Source organism: Ambystoma mexicanum, chromosome 13, assembly GCF_040938575.1.
Source record: "Ambystoma mexicanum isolate Mex_15411 chromosome 13, UKY_AmexF1_1, whole genome shotgun sequence".
In the NCBI taxonomy this organism is placed as follows: domain Eukaryota; kingdom Metazoa; phylum Chordata; class Amphibia; order Caudata; family Ambystomatidae; genus Ambystoma; species Ambystoma mexicanum.
In genome coordinates, this window is record NC_090938.1 from 192306485 (window position 1) to 192326297 (window position 19813).

Genomic DNA, 19813 nt, shown 5'->3' on the forward strand with positions numbered 1-19813 from the left:
CTTTCAAGTTAGCCACTGCTTGTTAATTTCTAGCTGGATGTCTGAATTAGCCACTATGCCCTAAGTGAGCTTGACTTTCAAGTAAGCCACTGCTTGTTAATTTCTAGCTGGATGTCTGAATTAGCCACTATGCCCTAAGTGAGCTTGACTTTCAAGTTAGCCACTGCTTGTTAATATCTAGAAGGATATCTGAATTAGTCACTACAGAAAAAAAGTTAGCGAGACTTTCAAGTTAGCCACTGCTTATTAAGTTTTAAAGTCTGTGCTGCAATTACGAAACTAGGAAGTCAGCAAAAGCAGACCAGTAAGTATCACACTCCATACTCATGGAAGAAAGTGGAAGGCAAGGCCACTCACCCACACACATCTGCAACCATACTGCATTCACAACAACATATTGCACAGCATCTCTTCCATTAGAATGCAGCTATCCCCCATGAGAAAAATGTGGCCTAGCTGGACACATAATGAATTGACTTCCCTCACACTTTCTCTTGTCAACCTCGTAGCACACATCTTTATTGACTTTAATCCCCTGAGAAATTTAATTAACGGAGCATGTTACTCTATGAAAACATAACAACTGCCCAGGCAGTGACATAACAGGGATGACTTCATATTGATTTTGATCACCAGAACAATTTCATTAATATTTCCTGTTACTCCAGTTCGGGTTTATATTGCTAGGCAGAGCATATTCCTTATCATTGCATATCACTCAGTGCAAATGTAAACCCTAACACCGACTACTCAGGAGGTTTTTGATTCCCATAGCAATTCTGTTAACATCACATAATACTCAAGGGAAACGTAACAACGTCCAGCGGTACGCTAAAGATGGCTACTTAGGTCAATTTGTATCCCCTGTAAATTTTCACTGCACGTTACTCTATGGCAGCGGTATTCAAACTGTGGGGCGCGACCCCCCCAGGGGTCCGCAGGTGCATCCCTGGGGGGCCCTGAGAGCTCAGCATGAAATATGAAAAAATATATATTTTTTTATTTTTTTTAGATTGGAAGAAATGGGCAGGGGTGGCTCTGATGGTTGGGCTGTAGCATGAAACTGTCTCAGGCAACAATGAAAAAGTGGCCCACAGTTGTAAATGGATATTCATTCCTTTAGACACAGACTGGGCCTCATTACAACTATGGCGGTACGTTAACAACGGTGCCGGTAAGCTACCGGCACCGTTGCTGCCGTACCGCCACAGTTGTGCTTGCGGGTGCATGACAGCCCGCCAGGTCTGACCTGGCAGGCCGAGCAGCACCCGCAAGCACAGCACGTCAGATGCACCGGCACCGTTATTCACAGTGCCGGTGCATCCGGGCTCCCCATTCCCGTTGAGCCCTGTGGGGCTCAACGGGAATGGGTATCTACCGGTACCGGCACCCGCAAAAGGGCAATTATCAGGTCTGCCTAACTCGGCATGACCCGGTAATTGCCCATTCGCGGGTGCCGGACCCGGATGCAACTCCGGCAGCAGCCGTGCTGGTTTTACCAGCCCAGCTACCGCCACGGTTGTAATGAGGCCTACTGTTTCAATAGTACCCAAGGGGGTGCTTTGGGTTAAAATGTAAGTAAAATGTTATATATTCAGCAACAATGGTCAAAATTACTAACTGCATAGTTAAGTAACTCTTCAAACTGGTCCACATTGGCCAAAATGGTGACCCATTTTGACTGGCCCACACTAGCATTTTACATTTTTGGTACAGGCATTGCCCTATAGGCCAGCCCGAGCCTGGCGGCTCATCCATAATGGCGAGGGTGCGCCCACCCAGTGGACCCTCCCCCATTATGGAGGAGCTAAGGAGCCAGCCCAGTGAAACAGTGAGCACTCCCTCAGCTGCTTTTTCCAGCTGATGGAGTGCTCCTGGGCTGGCTGAACTGTCAAAGGGAAACAGTGTTTCCCTTTGACAATTCAGTGTTGTTCCCCAGCCGCACATGCTCACTGAGCCATGCAAGTGCTGGGGCATTTTGCTTCGCCAGCATTGCATAGCTCATTGGAAATGCTGGCTGGGGCACTGCATGTCTGTATGTCCGAGGGGGAGCTCCTGCGCCTCCTCGCACATATGGACAGAGCAGCCTGGAGCAGGGCGTTCCAGCACCCACACGCAGGCCAATGCAGAAGGTACGTTTATGCTCATTGTTTTTATTTAAACATGTGTATGGATGCGTGTATGCTTATGTTATGAGTGGGTGTATGGTGATGGATGCTCGTGTGAATGATAGAGTGATTGCTGTATGAATGTGCAGCGCCTTGCATACACACATAATCATGTTGATTGTGTTAGGTCCAGTGGGGCCCAGGGGAAAGGGATGGTATCCTTTTACTGGACATCTATCATAGATGCCCAGTAATAAATGGCATGCCTGCCCCCTGGGCCCCCCAGCACCAAATGCAAACTGTTTGGCTATTTACCCTTTTTTTTTTGTTAAAAGTATGTTCTACAATGCAACATTTTTACCCATTATTTTAAAAAAATTCACAGGGGGAAACCTCCCCGAACCCACTTTATTGGTTCGGGCTCCCTCACTGTGCGCAGTCGCTATGGCATTTTTGGGGGAAATAGTTATGCCCCTCGACTTAAAAAAAATCACCAGCCGCCACTGGCCCTCAGACTGTGTTGGGAATGGGATGGAGGAAACGCAGGGACTATGGTGGGAGCACAATGGGCGGGAACCATGGGATAGTGGTGGGAGCAGAGTGGGGAGAGCCCTAAGCATGTGATTGTGGTATGGGGTGGGGAGAGACCGGGTAGGAGTGGGATGAGGGAGCCCAGTGACTGTGATGGGAGCAGGTGACGGCGCGCAATACATACTGTCCATTTGGCCTTTCTGGGAGATCCCGATCTGCCCAAATTTTGCTCAGGGGGGCCCGGCCAAAAAGGTTTGAAGACCACTGCTCTATGAGCATATAGCAATTGTTTGCGTAGACTACAGAATTTGATTTTGATAACAAGACATTTTCATGAACATTGCATATTACTCTTTGATTATGTAATTGTCACGTCGTCTTGCTTCCAAGGCGAGCACGTTGCCCCTGAGCTATCCTTCCGAGACCATGTACATGTAACAACTGTCGAAGCAGTAACTTAACAGCGACTTCTCATGCAATTTTGCTCGTCCAGAACTTTTACATTAACACAGTATGTTGCTCTATGAGACTCTAGAAAACATCCAAGCAGTCCCTGGCATTTTAGCAACTCCTCGGGTTGATGTTGATTTCTCAATTTTTTTTTAAAAAAAATGCATAATGGAATAATCCAAAGACTATTTGTATTAACGTTTCGCTTTACTCTATGAGAACATAACACATGCCCAAAATGTAGCCTGACAACGACTACTCAGTAGATTGTGACCCACGAGGGCTCTGTCATTAACATTGCATTCATTTTATCAACATTGACCTGCGATTGAAACGTCCAGCGTGGCACCCAGGGGCATTCTATGAAATATACACACTTCTCTGCTAACAGTAGATTGGAGGTTGCGACTCCCGCATACTCATTCGTTTGGACATCAGAAGAAGGTTAATTTCCGTATATTGCGGGAGTATTTGCATGCAAGCTGCTGACAACGTAACACATGGTAGTATTCACAAAAGAATTTGGTGACGGCACCTCAACACATTTCCGCATGTTTTTTTGTACGGCACACACAAAACAAAAATACAAAAATGCACTTTATTTTTCTATCATGGACTTTACAAATTGGGTCTCATTACGATTTTGGCAAATGTACTTGTGTTCATGCTATCATACTTGATTGCTGTTCTGCCAGTGTAGCTGGAAGTAAATCCCCGAAATTGCATATATTTGCTGCACCCCGATTATAGAGTCTACAGGACGCCTATGGGAATCGGGAGAATTCCCATCAGTGTTAATTCTGCCACAGACAAAATACCCCAAACCATCTACTGAGAAATGTCTTCAAACTTGCCTCCAACCTCAAAATGAAATGGAGTGACTCATTCTTTACCACAATTGGTTTCCGCCATACTTCTAATGAGACCCATTGTCTATAAATAAGATGGCAACAAAATAAATCCCTGTGCATCATAAAGAGATTGGAAAGTGACTCTCTCAAATCACTTATTATCAATGATCCATTAACTGGAAATATAGGTTGATATGAATGTCTTTCCATCTTCGTTCTTCCTCAAGCAGCTCTTGCCACAACAGAATGTCTTGATCACTACCGAATCAGTATTCAGAAAGCTAAAGTGGAAATAAAGGTGACAAGCATGTACACAGCGCACAAAAAGACAAAAATACAAATTCACCAATGATGAGGACAATTCCCTGCCGGAATGCTCAAATTGACCAATAATGAGTCTGTTGTTTCTTAATGTACCATCTACTAAGAAGACGTGACTAGCGAAGCAGACAATATTGATGCAATGGAAATGTACAGTACCACCAACGAAAGACGACTGGGAAAAGGATATGACTTGGGCGAATGACTGTGAGGAACCCATACACAATCGCCCCAGAGACATATGGAGCAGATACAAGCAATATCTGTCCGATAAATGTATAGCAAAAGAAAGCTTAGATGCACTGCAACAATGTAGGTAAAGTGTACCCAATATACATGATCCGGAGTAACGGTGAAGATAATACTGTTATGTATGTCGTGAGGTTATGTTTGTGCAAGTTAAAATAAAAGGTAAAAAAAAAACAAAAACAAAAAAAAGAAGTGACTACAAGTTCCTGCAGCAATCTGGCAATAAGGAAAAAAGCTGCAGTTCCCTGCTCAGGCCACTCTCGTCTGAGAGTGAGCGGTTCAGGATCCTTCTTGGACACCTCAAAGGTCGAAAAGCATGTCACTGAGGGCTTAACGAAAAAAAAGCCTTTTATCGGCATTAGAAGCATTAAGTAGCCTTCAAGAGATGGCAAAAGTGCTTCGTTTACAACCACGAACTGTATTTTGATACAAAAATCAAGAGGATTAACAAATCCACATTTTCAGAATTCACTGCCTAAAAAAACCCTAAGCCCATCCTCATCTTCCCAGCAAGGTGCCAGTACTGCTATCAGTGCCATACTGACCAACTCTCCCAATATTTAGAGGAGGCTCATCCTTTTCGGCCCAAAATGCTGATATCCACCCAAGAGCCTGAAGCTGGCCACTCTTCCTTCAGAATTGGAGAATACTCCACCACACGTCTGAATATCTGACCTTATTGCCTTAGTGCAAGGGTAACCTTTGGCTTTCCAGATGTTTTTGGACTACAACTGCTATCTGCTCTATCCAGCTTTGTCAATGGTGAGGGATCATGGGAGTCGCAGTCCAAAACATCTGGATAGTCGCAGATAGCAAACTCTTGCCCTAGTGTAATAACATAGTCAGGTTGGTGCAATGCATGGCATCATACGGGCCTATCCAAAGAACAGTGTTACAATGGCAGTCCTGCGCAGTGCTGTGCAACATGTGTTGGGAGAAGGAGGGTATCAATTTAATCTCGTTTGCCGTCTTCTTGGGCTTTTAGCAGGTACCGGATCAGAGACCCCCATCCCATTTGGAGATAAATGATACTAATGATGCCCTGCCCAGTGTACAATGGGTTTTCACGCTCAACTTGGCACAGTGCAGTTCTTCTCAGAGCATCACGGTCACATCCACCAGAAATTTCACTACATCTGTGAAACAAAACACCCAAACTGGACTAATCACCTCTGTAAGTGGACAAAAAGACATTTGCTTCTTATTACATGTGACCTAATCCTCCCCAAGAGTGGTGGTGAGCAGTACATTATATTAGCCAAGCAACGCCGGTGGCGCTGAGATGACGGTATCAAGGGCTATGTTGAGGTCAACAGAGCTATGAGGTGTTGGCAACCAGTGAAGGAGCTTTGGCTTGTTTTATAAAAAAAATACTTGTCAACTAACCACAAAACGTTTTCAAAACGTTGTTGCTGCACATGTTAGCAATAAAGAAGAAATAACTCGGCATGAGCCAACCCCGTCAAGTTGTCAGTGCAAATTCTTGACGATGATCAACCGACATTGAGCCTGTCTGCAAAAGGCTGTCTCTGACAAACATGCACAAGTGAGGGACAGACAAACAGATACACTCCTGAACTGTTGAGGCTAAAAGTTAGGAGTTAAGATCAGATTGTTAACCATTGTGTACCGTTTAAAAGGACATTTTTGTGAACTGAAAAACACTGTTTCGTACCAATTATACCAGACATCTGGGACTCCTCACTGCATTTGTGTACAAACCAAACAAAAAAAGCAGCTCATAACATACCATGCCTATTAAGAAAAATTCAAAGCATTCTATGTGGTTGTGCTTCTTGTTCTGGGTATGGCAATCTGGCATTGATATGTTGCCCATACAGTGGTTGACATTCGTTTTTATTATATGTTCTGCATTCAGTAAATGCTAAAAACAGACTTGCAAGTCTGTGTGTTTATAATCTATTTGGTGGCTAATCCAGTTGTCCATCATTGAACACAAGAAAGCAAATCCTTTTAGTTATCATCGACTGTGGCTATTATTAAAAAAACAGGATTTTAAATGAAATAATATTATTTTACCGACATTAAAGAAAATACTAAAAATCTATCCTTGATTATCAATGAAATGTTTCATTGGAGGTCTGATTACCTTGAATTTGAAACAAATCTTAAGAAACATAGACTCCCCCAGAATTCCACTACAACATAATTTCCAAGTTCATGATACTCTTTCTACTATTTACATTTTGCAAATCTGAAATAACATGATTATTAACATTACATTTGCATGATTATGCCTCCTGATTCACGGTATGACCATTTATGATATTTATCCAATCATATTAATTGGTTATCTACATAAACATTGTTACAAACATTTATTTGATTCTTTCAAAATAACCATGATTTATCATCTAAATTCATGACAGATGAGCACAAATTCCAATCCTCATTTATGCCACTGGGGTACACACTTTGTGGACTGCAAATCCAAAATGCTTTACTGCATCATATACTCTTTTCTCGATCTCCCACAAGTGTATGTCACAAACTACACAGTTTACATCATTAAATGTCCCTGTGGGAAAGATTTTTTTGGAAAACTGATATAACCTATAAAGGGGTTATTTGGAGAATATAAGCAAGACGTTTACAATACAAACAGAAAATCGCCTGCAGTCGGACATTTCTTGCAAGCACATCATCAACTATCAGAACTCAAATTTTAAATGATTATAGCAATCCCAAAAGAACCATGTAGAAGATCTTGTGAATGATATTATGAACTGGTATGCATTTTGGCATCAGGGAAATTGAAAAATTACAACATTTCTGCTTTTTATGGAATGTATGAGCTCAAGTGGCATCATCTAAGGATTGGGCAAAGAAGGACTTTGTACAGCCCCATACAGAGATTTAGAACTGTGCAAAAGCTACCTAATAAATGTTCCTCTTTGCTGGCTTTATTTAGAATATTTTACGATGAAACTCGGTCATCTGCATTTCTGCCCCAACATGTTGCATCATTAAACCTCAAAAGTCACACCAGTTTGATTTAAAAACGTGATAATTGATCAAGACTAAAGTTGTAGCCCTCTTACACCCTAACTACCCATCAAGTAAACTGGAAATTGCCAACCATGGGACCTATAACACACATCATTTGAGTGTAAAAAACATAATTCATTAAGACTCCATCCCCATTTCTCATTTGGGTCTCAATTATTCCCTTATTTTGGTCTCACAGTCATAGTTTAAATGCCATAGTTGTCTCATTTAGCTAAAAATGTTATTGGGAATGCCGTTCTGTGAATTCCACGTGCTTTAACTAAAACAGAGGGGAGTGTCTAATGCCATTTCAGAATGTCACCCAGGAAACAACTGGAGTAAAAAAGAAGATGCCCACCTTACATTATTCATACACATCATGGCACCCTAAGTGGCATCAAGGCAATTCCCTGCCACAGCGGAGGTTTTGAAGCACAAAAACTTACCAAACTATAATGTGGCATGGTAAACCGACCCACACTTGAAATGAAACAAAATATATTTGTTCTGCCCATACAAAACCTGAATTATAAAAAGAAAACAGTCTCTCTCCTGATATGTGTGTACAGTAACTTTTTCATGTATATTCATTGTGCACAAACTGGAGGCCGACACAATTTTACTAATCAGTAGAGACGGTCCATATATGCAGGGCAGATTTTTCCTGCAGAAAATGCAGACTTCTAATGAGCAATCTCCCCAGATTATAGAAATAACGTGCAGATTTGAAAATATTAAACCAATTTATAAAGTGCATATTATTCGTGTGATACGTCACCGCAGGGCCGCTGAGCAGAGAAAATTATTCTGGAAACAACCTGTTTTGAAGCTTCCAGCTGAACCTCAGAGTTGTAGTCGTGTCTGTGTCTTAGAGAGCATAAAACGATGTTTAAAGTGGACAGGACCTGAAAAAGAGAATTCCTTTGCTACACCGTGCTTAATTTGCACACAGGGTATTATCAATAAAGTCCACTATTTCTCCCATCCCTCCCATCCACGGCCTCCTACGTGGAACGATGTCCACAATAGAAAGAGAAAAGGTGTTCTCTGTAGCGTGTTCTTTGCTCTTTTCATGGTGTCCATCTTTTTTGTAGTTCTTTTGGTTGGGAAGCACTTTTGCGTTCCTTGAGCAAACCTCTTTAGTTTTGCCAGTTTGCTAATGACAATAATCAGCTCCTATACCGGTAGGCACCCTCTCCGTAACGGCCCTTTCTTCAGTCAGGCTGTTATTTCTCTATAATTATCCTTACAGATCTCAGACACATCTTGTTGAAAACAATGATCGCAGCGCTGTATGGAACGCTGTCACCAGACAGGAGCAGAACGTGCATCAACAAAGTCATTATTATTTAAAGTGAACTTGGTTGATGATCATGACTTTTGTTAAGAATTAAAAGAAAAAAATGCACCTTGTCGACCTTGTGAAATTAGTACTTGCCCCTAAAGCTATGGCTTTAATATGCCAGGGATAATTGGGGTGGAACTCTCATTTTCCAAAATCTGCTCCCAAGCCAGGGCGCTCCAATTCCCCACTAATTTGCACCAGACCAATTTCTTGTATGCGGGCATCAAAAGTCAGAAAGCATGTTGAGAAGGCAGGTGTGAGGTGAATGCATTTAAGAAAACAAGACGTCGTGATCTGCTCAAGCAAGACAGCTCAAGCCTCACAACTGAGAACTGCAGCGGCCAACTGAGTATAGATAACTTGGTCTGCAGAAATGTTACTCCTAGTGTGAGTGTTGTGACCAATGAAATGAGCACCAAGCTCACTGTTTGCACGCCTGAATCACTATCACAGACCTATTTGTCAAATATAAAAATCTGTGGTCATTCTTATGTTCCCATGAAATTAACCACAACACAAGATTGAGGTTATCACTCGAAAAATATTTGTCTCCCTGACTACACATCCCTCTCCGAAGAACTCAACTGTACCTGAATGTAGGTGTCTATCCTTAGGTCTTGCTGACACGCTGCCTGTCTAAAAGGGGGGGACAGGACAGAAGAGATACTCACCCTCTCTGCAACTTCAAAGATAACAATTTAAAAAATATCCTATACAGGTGCGGTAAGGCAACTATTTTATTCCTCCTTACGCGACGACTCCGAAGGGAATGTTAAGTCAAAACACATACGTAGAAACAGAACCAATAGGTATCCTATTTGGTGTACAATCCTAAAACAATGTATCAGTATCTCCCTTTGCTTCGAGATTTACCAACAAGGTCAACCGGTTTCAGCGGTACATACGATTGCACCGCCTTCTTCAGGGCCAGAACAGCCCAAACAAGGGCATTCCCTTCCTATTCGCGCAGTACCCATTTTATGTCTGGTGGCTCTTATCAATGCGCTAAATGTGTGAGTGCTGATTAATGGTGAGATTAGTATATGTTAACTCCTGCACTCCATACACCAGCTGACCCCCATGGAATCTTCTGGGTTTCATTTGCTGCCTTTTAATTCTAAGACAAGGGAAAAAAAACACACCGAGAAAAATCTGTGAAAGATTGATCTTAGTCTGTGCATGATAAATAACTTTGCAATACTGATTAATGTTTGATGTTACCCAATCAACATTCGGATAGCACACTTACCAAAATGTAAATTATTTTCTTTCACATACTTTTAAGAGGTGACAGCTGTAAAAACGAATAGTAATGTTGATTTCAGATGTAATTGAACACATCTCACGATTGGAACAACGCACTATTATCATCAATGGATCCTGAACAAACATAGCTTAGTTCTTTTTTATAAGTGGATCGGTAATCACTGGATCGAAGCGTGATTATTTATACTAAATGAGCACACACACAGGAGCTGAAATGCTTCTAAACCCTGCAGTGCGTACTAATATGCAACCCCCAAACAAAGTAGGCAATGTAGCATTTATGAAAGTAACTACATTTGATGCTTCTGGATAAAAGCAGCAATGCTAACACTTTTGGTGCTTCCCACAAAATACGTTCTGTGGCAAGCAGTGTGAAGTATCAACCTTCTAAAGAGCAGAAAATCACACTCACAGAACAGTAAACAACAGGGTAATAGGTAATATTCAATGAATGACCATGGGTGACCAAAGAGGGCTGGTATTCTGTAGCTTCCTACATTATCGGACAACGATAAGACTGAACTGACTTACATCAGGGACACTCATGATGGGCATCAGCCCCAGCGAATGGTCCAGATCTGTTGGCCAGTAAGTGCTTTCTTGTTGCTTACATCAGGGATACTCATGATGCGCATCAGCCGAAGTGAATGGTCAAGATCTGTTGGCCAGGAAGTGCTTTCTTGTTGCTTACATCAGGGACACTCATGATGGGCATCAGCCCCAGTGAATGGTCAAGATCTGTTGGCCAGGAAGTGCTTTCTTGTTGCTTACATCGGGACACTCATGATGCACATCAGCTGCAGCGAATGGTCAAGATTTGTTGGCAGAGTAAGTGCTTTCTTGTTGCTTACATGAGGGACACTCATGATGCGCATCAGCCGCAGCGAATGGTCAAGATCTGTTGGCCAGGAAGTGCTTTCTTGTTGCTTACATCAGGGACACTCATGATGGGCATCAGCCCCAGTGAATGGTCCAGATCTGTTGGGCAGTAAGTGCTTTCTTGTTGCTTACATCAGGGATACTCATGATGCGCATCAGCCGAAGTGAATGGTCAAGATCTGTTGGCCAGGAAGTGCTTTCTTGTTGCTTACATCAGGGACACTCATGATGCGCATCAGCCGCAGCGAATGGTCAAGATCTGTTGGCCAGGAAGTGCTTTCTTGTTGCTTACATCAGGGACACTCATGATGCACATCAGCTGCAGCGAATGGTCAAGATTTGTTGGCAGAGTAAGTGCTTTCTTGTTGCTTACATGAGGGACACTCATGATGCGCATCAGCCGCAGCGAATGGTCAAGATCTGTTGGCCAGGAAGTGCTTTCTTGTTGCTTACATCAGGGACACTCATGATGGGCATCAGCCCCAGTGAATGGTCCAGATCTGTTGGCCAGGAAGTGCTTTCTTGTTGCTTACATCAGGGACACTCATGATGCGCATCAGCCGAAGTGAATGGTCAAGATCTGTTGGCCAGGAAGTGCTTTCTTGTTGCTTACATCAGGGACACTCATGATGCACATCAGCCGCAGCGAATGGTCAAGATTTGTTGGCAGAGTAAGTGCTTTCTTGTTGCTTACATGAGGGACACTCATGATGCGCATCAGCCGCAGCGAATGGTCAAGATCTGTTGGCCAGGAAGTGCTTTCTTGTTGCTTACATCAGGGACACTCATGATGGGCATCAGCCCCAGTGAATGGTCCAGATCTGTTGGCCAGTAAGTGCTTTCTTGTTACTTACATCAGGGACACTCATGATGCACATCAGCCGCAGCAAATGGTCAAGATCTGTTGGCCAGGAAGTGCTTTCTTGTTGCTTACATCAGGGACACTCATGATGCGCATCAGCCGCAGCGAATGGTCAAGATTTGTTGGCAGAGTAAGTGCTTTCTTGTTGCTTACATGAGGGACACTCATGATGCGCATCAGCCGCAGCGAATGGTCAAGATCTGTTGGCAGAGTAAGTGCTTTCTTGTTGCTTACATCAGGGACACTCATGATGCACATCAGCCGCAGCGAATGGTCAAGATCTGTTGGCCAGGAAGTGCTTTCTTGTTGCTTACATCAGGGACACTCATGATGGGCATCAGCCCCAGTGAATGGTCCAGATCTGTTGGCCAGTAAGTGCTTTCTTGTTACTTACATCAGGGACACTCATGATGCACATCAGCCGCAGCAAATGGTCAAGATCTGTTGGCCAGGAAGGGCTTTCTTGTTGCTTACATGAGGGACACTCATGATGCGCATCAGCCGCAGCAAATGGTCAAGATCTGTTGGCCAGGAAGTGCTTTCTTGTTGCTTACATCACGGACACTCATGATGCGCATCAGCCGCAGCAAATGGTCAAGATCTGTTGGCCAGGAAGTGCTTTCTTGTTGCTTACATCAGGGACACTCATGATGCGCATCAGCCGCAGCGAATGGTCAAGATTTGTTGGCAGAGTAAGTGCTTTCTTGTTGCTTACATGAGGGACACTCATGATGCGCATCAGCCGCAGCGAATGGTCAAGATCTGTTGGCAGAGTAAGTGCTTTCTTGTTGCTTACATCAGGGACACTCATGATGGGCATCAGCCCCAGTGAATGGTCCAGATCTGTTGGCCAGTAAGTGCTTTCTTGTTACTTACATCAGGGACACTCATGATGCACATCAGCCGCAGCGAATGGTCAAGATCTGTTGGCAGAGTAAGTGCTTTCTTGTTGCTTACATCAGGGACACTCATGATGGGCATCAGCCCCAGTGAATGGTCCAGATCTGTTGGCCAGTAAGTGCTTTCTTGTTACTTACATCAGCGACACTCATGATGCACATCAGCCGCAGCGAATGGTCAAGATCTGTTGGCCAGGAAGTGCTTTCTTGTTGCTTACATCAGGGACACTCATGATGGGCATCAGCCCCAGTGAATGGTCCAGATCTGTTGGCCAGTAAGTGCTTTCTTGTTACTTACATCAGGGACACTCATGATGCACATCAGCCGCAGCGAATGGTCAAGATCTGTTGGCCAGGAAGTGCTTTCTTGTTGCTTACATCATGGACACTCATGATGGGCATCAGCCCCAGTGAATGGTCCAGATCTGTTGGCCAGTAAGTGCTTTCTTGTTACTTACATCAGCGACACTCATGATGGGCATCAGCCCCAGTGAATGGTCCAGATCTGTTGGCCAGGAAGTGCTTTCTTGTTGCTTACATCAGGGACACTCATGATGCACATCAGCCGCAGCGAATGGTCCAGATCTGTTGGCCAGGAAGTGCTTTCTTGTTGCCTGGGGCTTTATTAGACACGTGACTCCTCTGTGTGCATCATCCTATAAAGTACTTATGCACAGAAACACAATGGCTCATTAGGAGCATCGTGCAATACAAATAAACAATAGTCTTGTCATTTATAGAAAAATGCGATATGTTTTTTTTCCACTCAGCGCAACATGAAACTTTTATGACATCATTTTGGGTTTTTGTGCTCATGGCCATAAAATGATCTGTACTGGGACACGATCCCGTGCCAAAATATATTTGTAAGACAAATTCTGCGTGAGTGCCTACAGCTCCCTGGCCCTGGCCCTCGTTCAATACAGGCCAATTGATCAATGGACAGTCAATTTATCTATGCACCCACTCAAAGCCCCTCGGAAGGCCCCTCGCAAGACTCCAGTGTCAATGTATGGGCATCCATGCCCTCAACATCAACGCCTAGCCCTCAGCCTTAGGGAACATGTGATACATTGACATCATTTGATGCTTGGAAATAATGGCTGGTTTCTTTGAGCACTGGGGCCGGGAGGATTGCTCAGGGGCAATGCGCTCGCCTAGGAAACAAGACGACGCAGAACAAAATAGGTTCGATCCCCGGGTCTGTGCTTAGAAACCTCTGGGTATTAAGCGCGTTATAAATAACCTATTACAATTACCGGTAACATTTTTGCATCCCTGCCAATAGGTCAAAAATCCAAAACACTTGTGTAGCTCCCCCCGACAGAGCTGAACGGCCACATGGACAGCTGTTGGATATCTTGGGTTTGCATATCTAGAGCACCCAGTCAGTAAACAATCTGCATTGAAGGCACTACAGTGTCCGAATGAGAAGCCATGTAGGCCTCCGAATTTCGCTCTAAAAAGTACATACTCTTACACTGGGGGCAACAGTGGCACTCGGCTAAAATGCATGAGCATGAGACACCCCCACGAAATTACTGAGGTGGAAAAGTCTGACCCCCGTTTATTCGCATATCTATATGTGAGGTGGGGGGTAAAGTTAATAAAAATGTATAGGTGTAAGGTGGGGGCTTTGGGTGGTCTCCCCCCACATATATATATATATGCAAAAAATTGGGGGGCAGGCTTTTGGTGGTCGGACTTTTCGACTCAGTAATCACGCAGATCCCAAACGTATAGCCAAAATCAGATGCGCGTTGCAAGGGCAGAGTCAGGTGCCTTGGCTCATGAACAGGAACAGGTTCACTTGGTAACATTCATTTATGAGTCTGAGTAAGACGGCTAATGGCCGGCCAACCAACCCTACGGTCCACATGGCAAACACTGATTAAGGGCTAAAAGTGGACCCCAAAAATAATGAGATGTACGGCTTAGTGTAACATTGAGGAACAGTGTACAGAAAGAAAGAAAACAGTGCAGCTAAAGGGCAATACATGGGAAATAAAGGGGTCACCCTGCTGCTCCGCGCGTGGGGCTCGGGAGCGTGCTTTCCCAAGGGACTCATGGATAGAGTCTGGAAATTCGCGATGACGCTGTACTCGCATCTTTAAATCCCAGGGAATTACAGATACTTTTCATCAATGCTTATGCAAATGGCACTAGAACATAAGTTGCAGAAAACATCACCCTTTCCCGGGCAAAACGTCCCTATCCCAGACAAAGATTGTCCTGGTAAAGAAACTGCGTGAACGGCATAATCTTTTTGCCCCCCCCATATCCCCTTGCCGCTCCCTCTCTACCCCCTCCCACCCAGGTCCACAGAAGTGCACATGGGTGGCGGCTGACAGAGGGCACACTCCCCATGTTCGATTGGTATTTTTCTTTCAGGCCCAGAGTTTCCAAATCCGTTATGACATTGTTATGGCATTAAGAGGGGGGATTTCTCATAACCCTCAGAGCAGCTGGGTTCAAACTGTAGGGCTTGCTCCCCGAGGGGGACCCGAAGATTGAAGGAGGGGCAGTGTAGGGGGGCGGCTCTTTAAAAAGAGATTGTGGTGACTGTTTTTTAATAGCAATTAAAGCTTGAAGGGTGGGGTGGAAACAATATGTTTTACTTAAAGCGGGACTCGGTATAAAAACGTTTGAATACCACTGGCTTATAGATTGTTCAAAACAGTTTGATTTACACCCCTCCCCCCACCCCCTTTCATTCTCCAACTGATTTAACAGTGATATATGATCGAGCGTATCGCACCTGCAGCAGCTAGAACACCTGAGGGTGCTCCCGCGTAACAAGCACTGGAGCAATATACTGGGGGGGGCATCAAGATCAGTTACACTAATTCCTGCTCTGAGTTGTGTCGCGCTCATCGGCATTTCCTGTCTCCGCAGGCACCTCCACAACAACAAGATCCGGAGCCTGGGGACGCGCTGCTTCGACGGCCTGCACAGCTTGGAAACTCTGTAAGTTGCGGGCAGCCGCCAGCTGCTTTTCTTGGGTTTGTGTGTCTCTCCCTGAGGAGGATACGGCGCATTGAAATACACATGTCTGGGCCCAGGACATCTATACCCCTGGGAAGCCTGGGAGAGCGGAAGTGAGCACAGCAGATGTTTTCCTATTCGGGCGGGATATCAAAGCGAGGGGCGGGGCTGACTGCAGAGGCCTGCAGTGGCATTATGGGAGGCTGTCCAGTTAATGTTTCTGCGGTATGGCGCAGTTTTCGCTGAATGCTGGACCAAACGCCTAAATAGAGTTTGAGGAACTAGTGGGTTCAAGGGTAGGGCCGAACCACGGGGTCTACCAGGCTGCCAGGGGATAGCCATGAGAGTGGCAGTGTGAGACATGGGATGGAATATTTAGCATATCTCACACATATTTGTCCAAACGGTAGCTGGTTCTGGGAAGGTGTGTGAAAAAAAAAAGTTCAGGCCTGGCACAATTCCTGGGTACCCCACCTAGCCAAAATGTGATCCTGGGAAGATCTTTTAATCACATCAAACGTGGGAGTCCTTAGAAGTGGCTCGAGTTGTTATCACATTGAAAAGACTCGTACTAAATGAAGTTATGTATTAAGGTCATTTGGGTATAGCGATTCTTTGTCTAAAATCTTCCAGCTCTTTCATACATGCCAACATGGTCATTAAATTCGCCGCATGTAGTCCAGTCCTCCTTTTAACTTTGTATTCTGGGCGTTGTAGTCTGGAGCCCGAGTCTGGAAATGTAAAACCAGGACTGGACTAGCTTCTCCCGAAAGGAAAGGATAATGTTTGCATTAATGCTTGTTGTGAAATCCGTGATGGTAAGAACATGTGATTATCGACATACGTGCAAACCTTTCCCCCCCCCCCAAGTCAAGCTTGTTGTTATCACAGATATAAACTAATCTTTAGAAGCAGGCTTTATTGGGTTCTTCATTTTCACTGTCTTGGAAGCGGGCAAAGATATGCTAGGTAACCGGAGCTATGTGGAGTCTTTCAGTTGGCAGTGTCCCATCACGGTGCCAATGGCATACACACCCATGCATAGGAAAGGTGCTGCTGATAAGGGTCTGAAAGGTAAATGCAAAGTCTTTAAGGTGCTGGGCGCGCAGCCCCGGACGCTGCTTGCATGCGAGTGTGGCTTTGCGCGGCTAATGCGCGTTACTTGAAAGTGAAAAGGCCCAACGATAAGCGCACATTTGGAGAAATATGCGGACTGACGGCACTGCCTTCTTATCATCTGAGCCAAGCTGATGCTAACTTTGGCTTGGAAAGCAAGACTATGCATGCATGATGCAGGCAGCAAGAGGAGTTTAGGGTTCACCCCTACTTTGGGCAGGGGCATTTACCCCTGTTTTGACCCGGCCTCTCGAGCCTCACCAGGCTCGCCCAGCTCTATGCCTAAATTAATGCCTGTGGATTCTGGATAATTCCACATTAGTAAATTGTTGGCAGAGATGATTTTATACGGATTACTCAAGATCGCTGAGTTCCAGTGGATGTATAGGTCCACAGTCTAGTGTTGCTGGGTGTAATCGCGGGTCTGCACTACATTCCCGCAGCAGATATGTGGTGAACCCAAGAGATCTTCTGCCTTGTTGCTCAGCTCCCCCATAGTTTGCTTATTTTACAATCCCTGTAGACCATCCCCTGCCACTTGCAACTTGAGGCATTGCTCTGTTCTGGCTATATCAGCAGCATGCCTGATCTTTAGGTAGAACCGCTCGCTCGCCGGGCCTATACTGAACTGTGATGGCCATGTGATCATTCTTTTAAGTTCCCACCATTATGGTCACGTGGTGGCCTTGTTTTATTTTATAGCTCCCTGCACTGTGCTGAACTACCCTCTACTCTTTACAACACTGTGCTGCTCCTCTGATGTATGTCTTTACTGCACATTGCACAGGCAGCTGCTGATGCCCCCTGTCGCTGCTCGGCTGCGTTAAGTGGGAGCAGCGTTCTCACTTTCATGCGGCGGGTGTGCCGTGACCGCATACATTCATTACTAATAAGAAGGCCCACACGATCTCCACCAGTCTCAACACCGATCTTTAATGAACGGAATAACTTCCCCTTATCCTCTCCCATACCATGTCACATCCGTCCCCTGGGTCCCGCCCCCACCCTTGCGCTATCTTCCACATAACGATGTGGACAGAACTGAATTGTGGATATGCCAACATGACAGGCTGGACTCCACTTCACACTGGACTGTGCAGCTCACATGACTACTCACTTCCCTGTGCTGGTCCTGCACTGCTCCTGTTCATAGTGAGAAAGTTATGAACAATTACACTGCGCCACACCATATAGTTCAAAGTGTACGGTTGTACAATATTTAATTATTCTTCAATTCAGCCTGACACGTGTTTCGAGCTTGGCTCTTCCTCTGAGGCTGATACATGTAAAGCATTTTAGTTATACAGTTGATCAAAGTAGATATAGGCAGTTATATACATTCCCAATACAATTTAGGATAGACCAAACCATGGTAGCATTAGGGGTTGCAAAACATGTTCCAATTCCGTACAATCGTGTTTTATTGATAATAAATAAACCATTATAAAAAGTCCAGGACAAGTCATGCATTAGGTCAGTATATTGTTTGAAAATAAAGGAAATGAATCATGCATGTTACCCATTGAAGTAGCGGCATGAAGCAAGTCCAGAACCGAAAAATCAAAAGTAAAAATAGCCGTCTGTTAGCGATTGGAGGCACACAAGTAACCACGGTCATAATGTATGGCGCGACCACATTAGCACTTTGATTTAAGGAAAGTATATCGTATATTTACCAAATATTCATGTCCGTTCTGTTAAAGACACTAAAGAGTAAATCATTGAAATTTGTTATTGCACCTTTTCAAATAATTAAATAATTGCTGCATGGCAAGAGTAACTATATAACTAATTAGGTATTCACTTACCAGTTTGATTTCTTGATCAATATTATAAACTTGAAAACTTAATTCTATAATGCAAGGAGAGAGAAAGCGAAAGGTTGCAGAAATTGCTGCAAGTGTAACTAATTATTTGGCAAAAAGAAGAAGAATTGTTAAACAATGCACTAAGGATTAAAAAATGTACCTTAGGTGCTGAATTAGTAATTTCACATTGATTTAATGAACTGCAGCATGTCCAGAAAGCTGCCGTTATGTTACGGAATTACGTGATTGATTGCAGATTATAAATTCGCATCCACGCGTAATTATATGAAAAAGAAAGAAATAATGGCCACAAATTAGTATTAGGGTCCCAATTACTGCCAATAAGAACAATTAGTAGCGCTAAGGGACCATGAATAAATGCACTAGCGTCTTCTTTACCTGCCTTTCGGCATCTGGCTTTGTCATCGGGAGGGCGCGCTTGGGCGTCTAATCTCGTTACATGGTATTGCTGCCGCGTTGGCCGCAAGGTATGACTTTGTGATTCTTGTACCGCCATCTTAGGTGAGGATGTCTGTTAAGCATCCACCTACAGATGCAGCATCCAGAACCAAATCGTACATTACCCTCAAGAAGCCTATGGATTGACTTAATATTTTAAATCGCAATTACACATTTCAGAATTGCCGTACACTTTGGACTATATGGTCTGGCGCAGTGTAATTGTTCATAACTTTCTCAGTAATTCCGTAACTGTGGGTCGCAGGGCAAGGCACCCACACTTTAACAATTACCTGCTGCCGTGTACTCATAACTTACTTATGCGTGCAAGCGCTGGGACTCTCTGTGGTTTTTGTTGCCCACTATCTCTTCCTGTTCATAGTGCACCGCACAGGGTAGGTCATGTGATGCCCTTCTTCATTCCTTGATTCAATGCGATGCTCCTCTTTCCAGTTAACTGCACTGCACTGGTCTTGTCATCTTCTTTATTGCCTACTGGTCCCTCTGCTGGTCATATGACGCTTTACAGCTCACCGTACTGCACAGATGATGTGCTGCCCTGTCTTGACTGCTCACTGCACACACTGGTCCAGTAATATTCTTCTTGAGTGCAGTACACTGCACTGTTTCTTTTAATGTTCATCTTTGCTGCTCAATGCACGTGTCATTTAGTGC

At 44.3% G+C, this 19813-nt stretch overlaps 1 protein-coding gene across 1 annotated transcript in view; it reads left to right on the forward strand.

Annotated features, from left to right (window-relative positions):
• Nucleotides 1-19813, forward strand: part of LGR6 (leucine rich repeat containing G protein-coupled receptor 6) — a 571666-nt gene that overhangs the window by 463227 nt on the left and 88626 nt on the right. The window contains exon 6 of the mRNA XM_069633599.1: nt 15666-15737. Coding sequence (XP_069489700.1) covers nt 15666-15737 — 72 coding nt within the window. The remainder of the gene's footprint in view (nt 1-15665; nt 15738-19813) is intronic.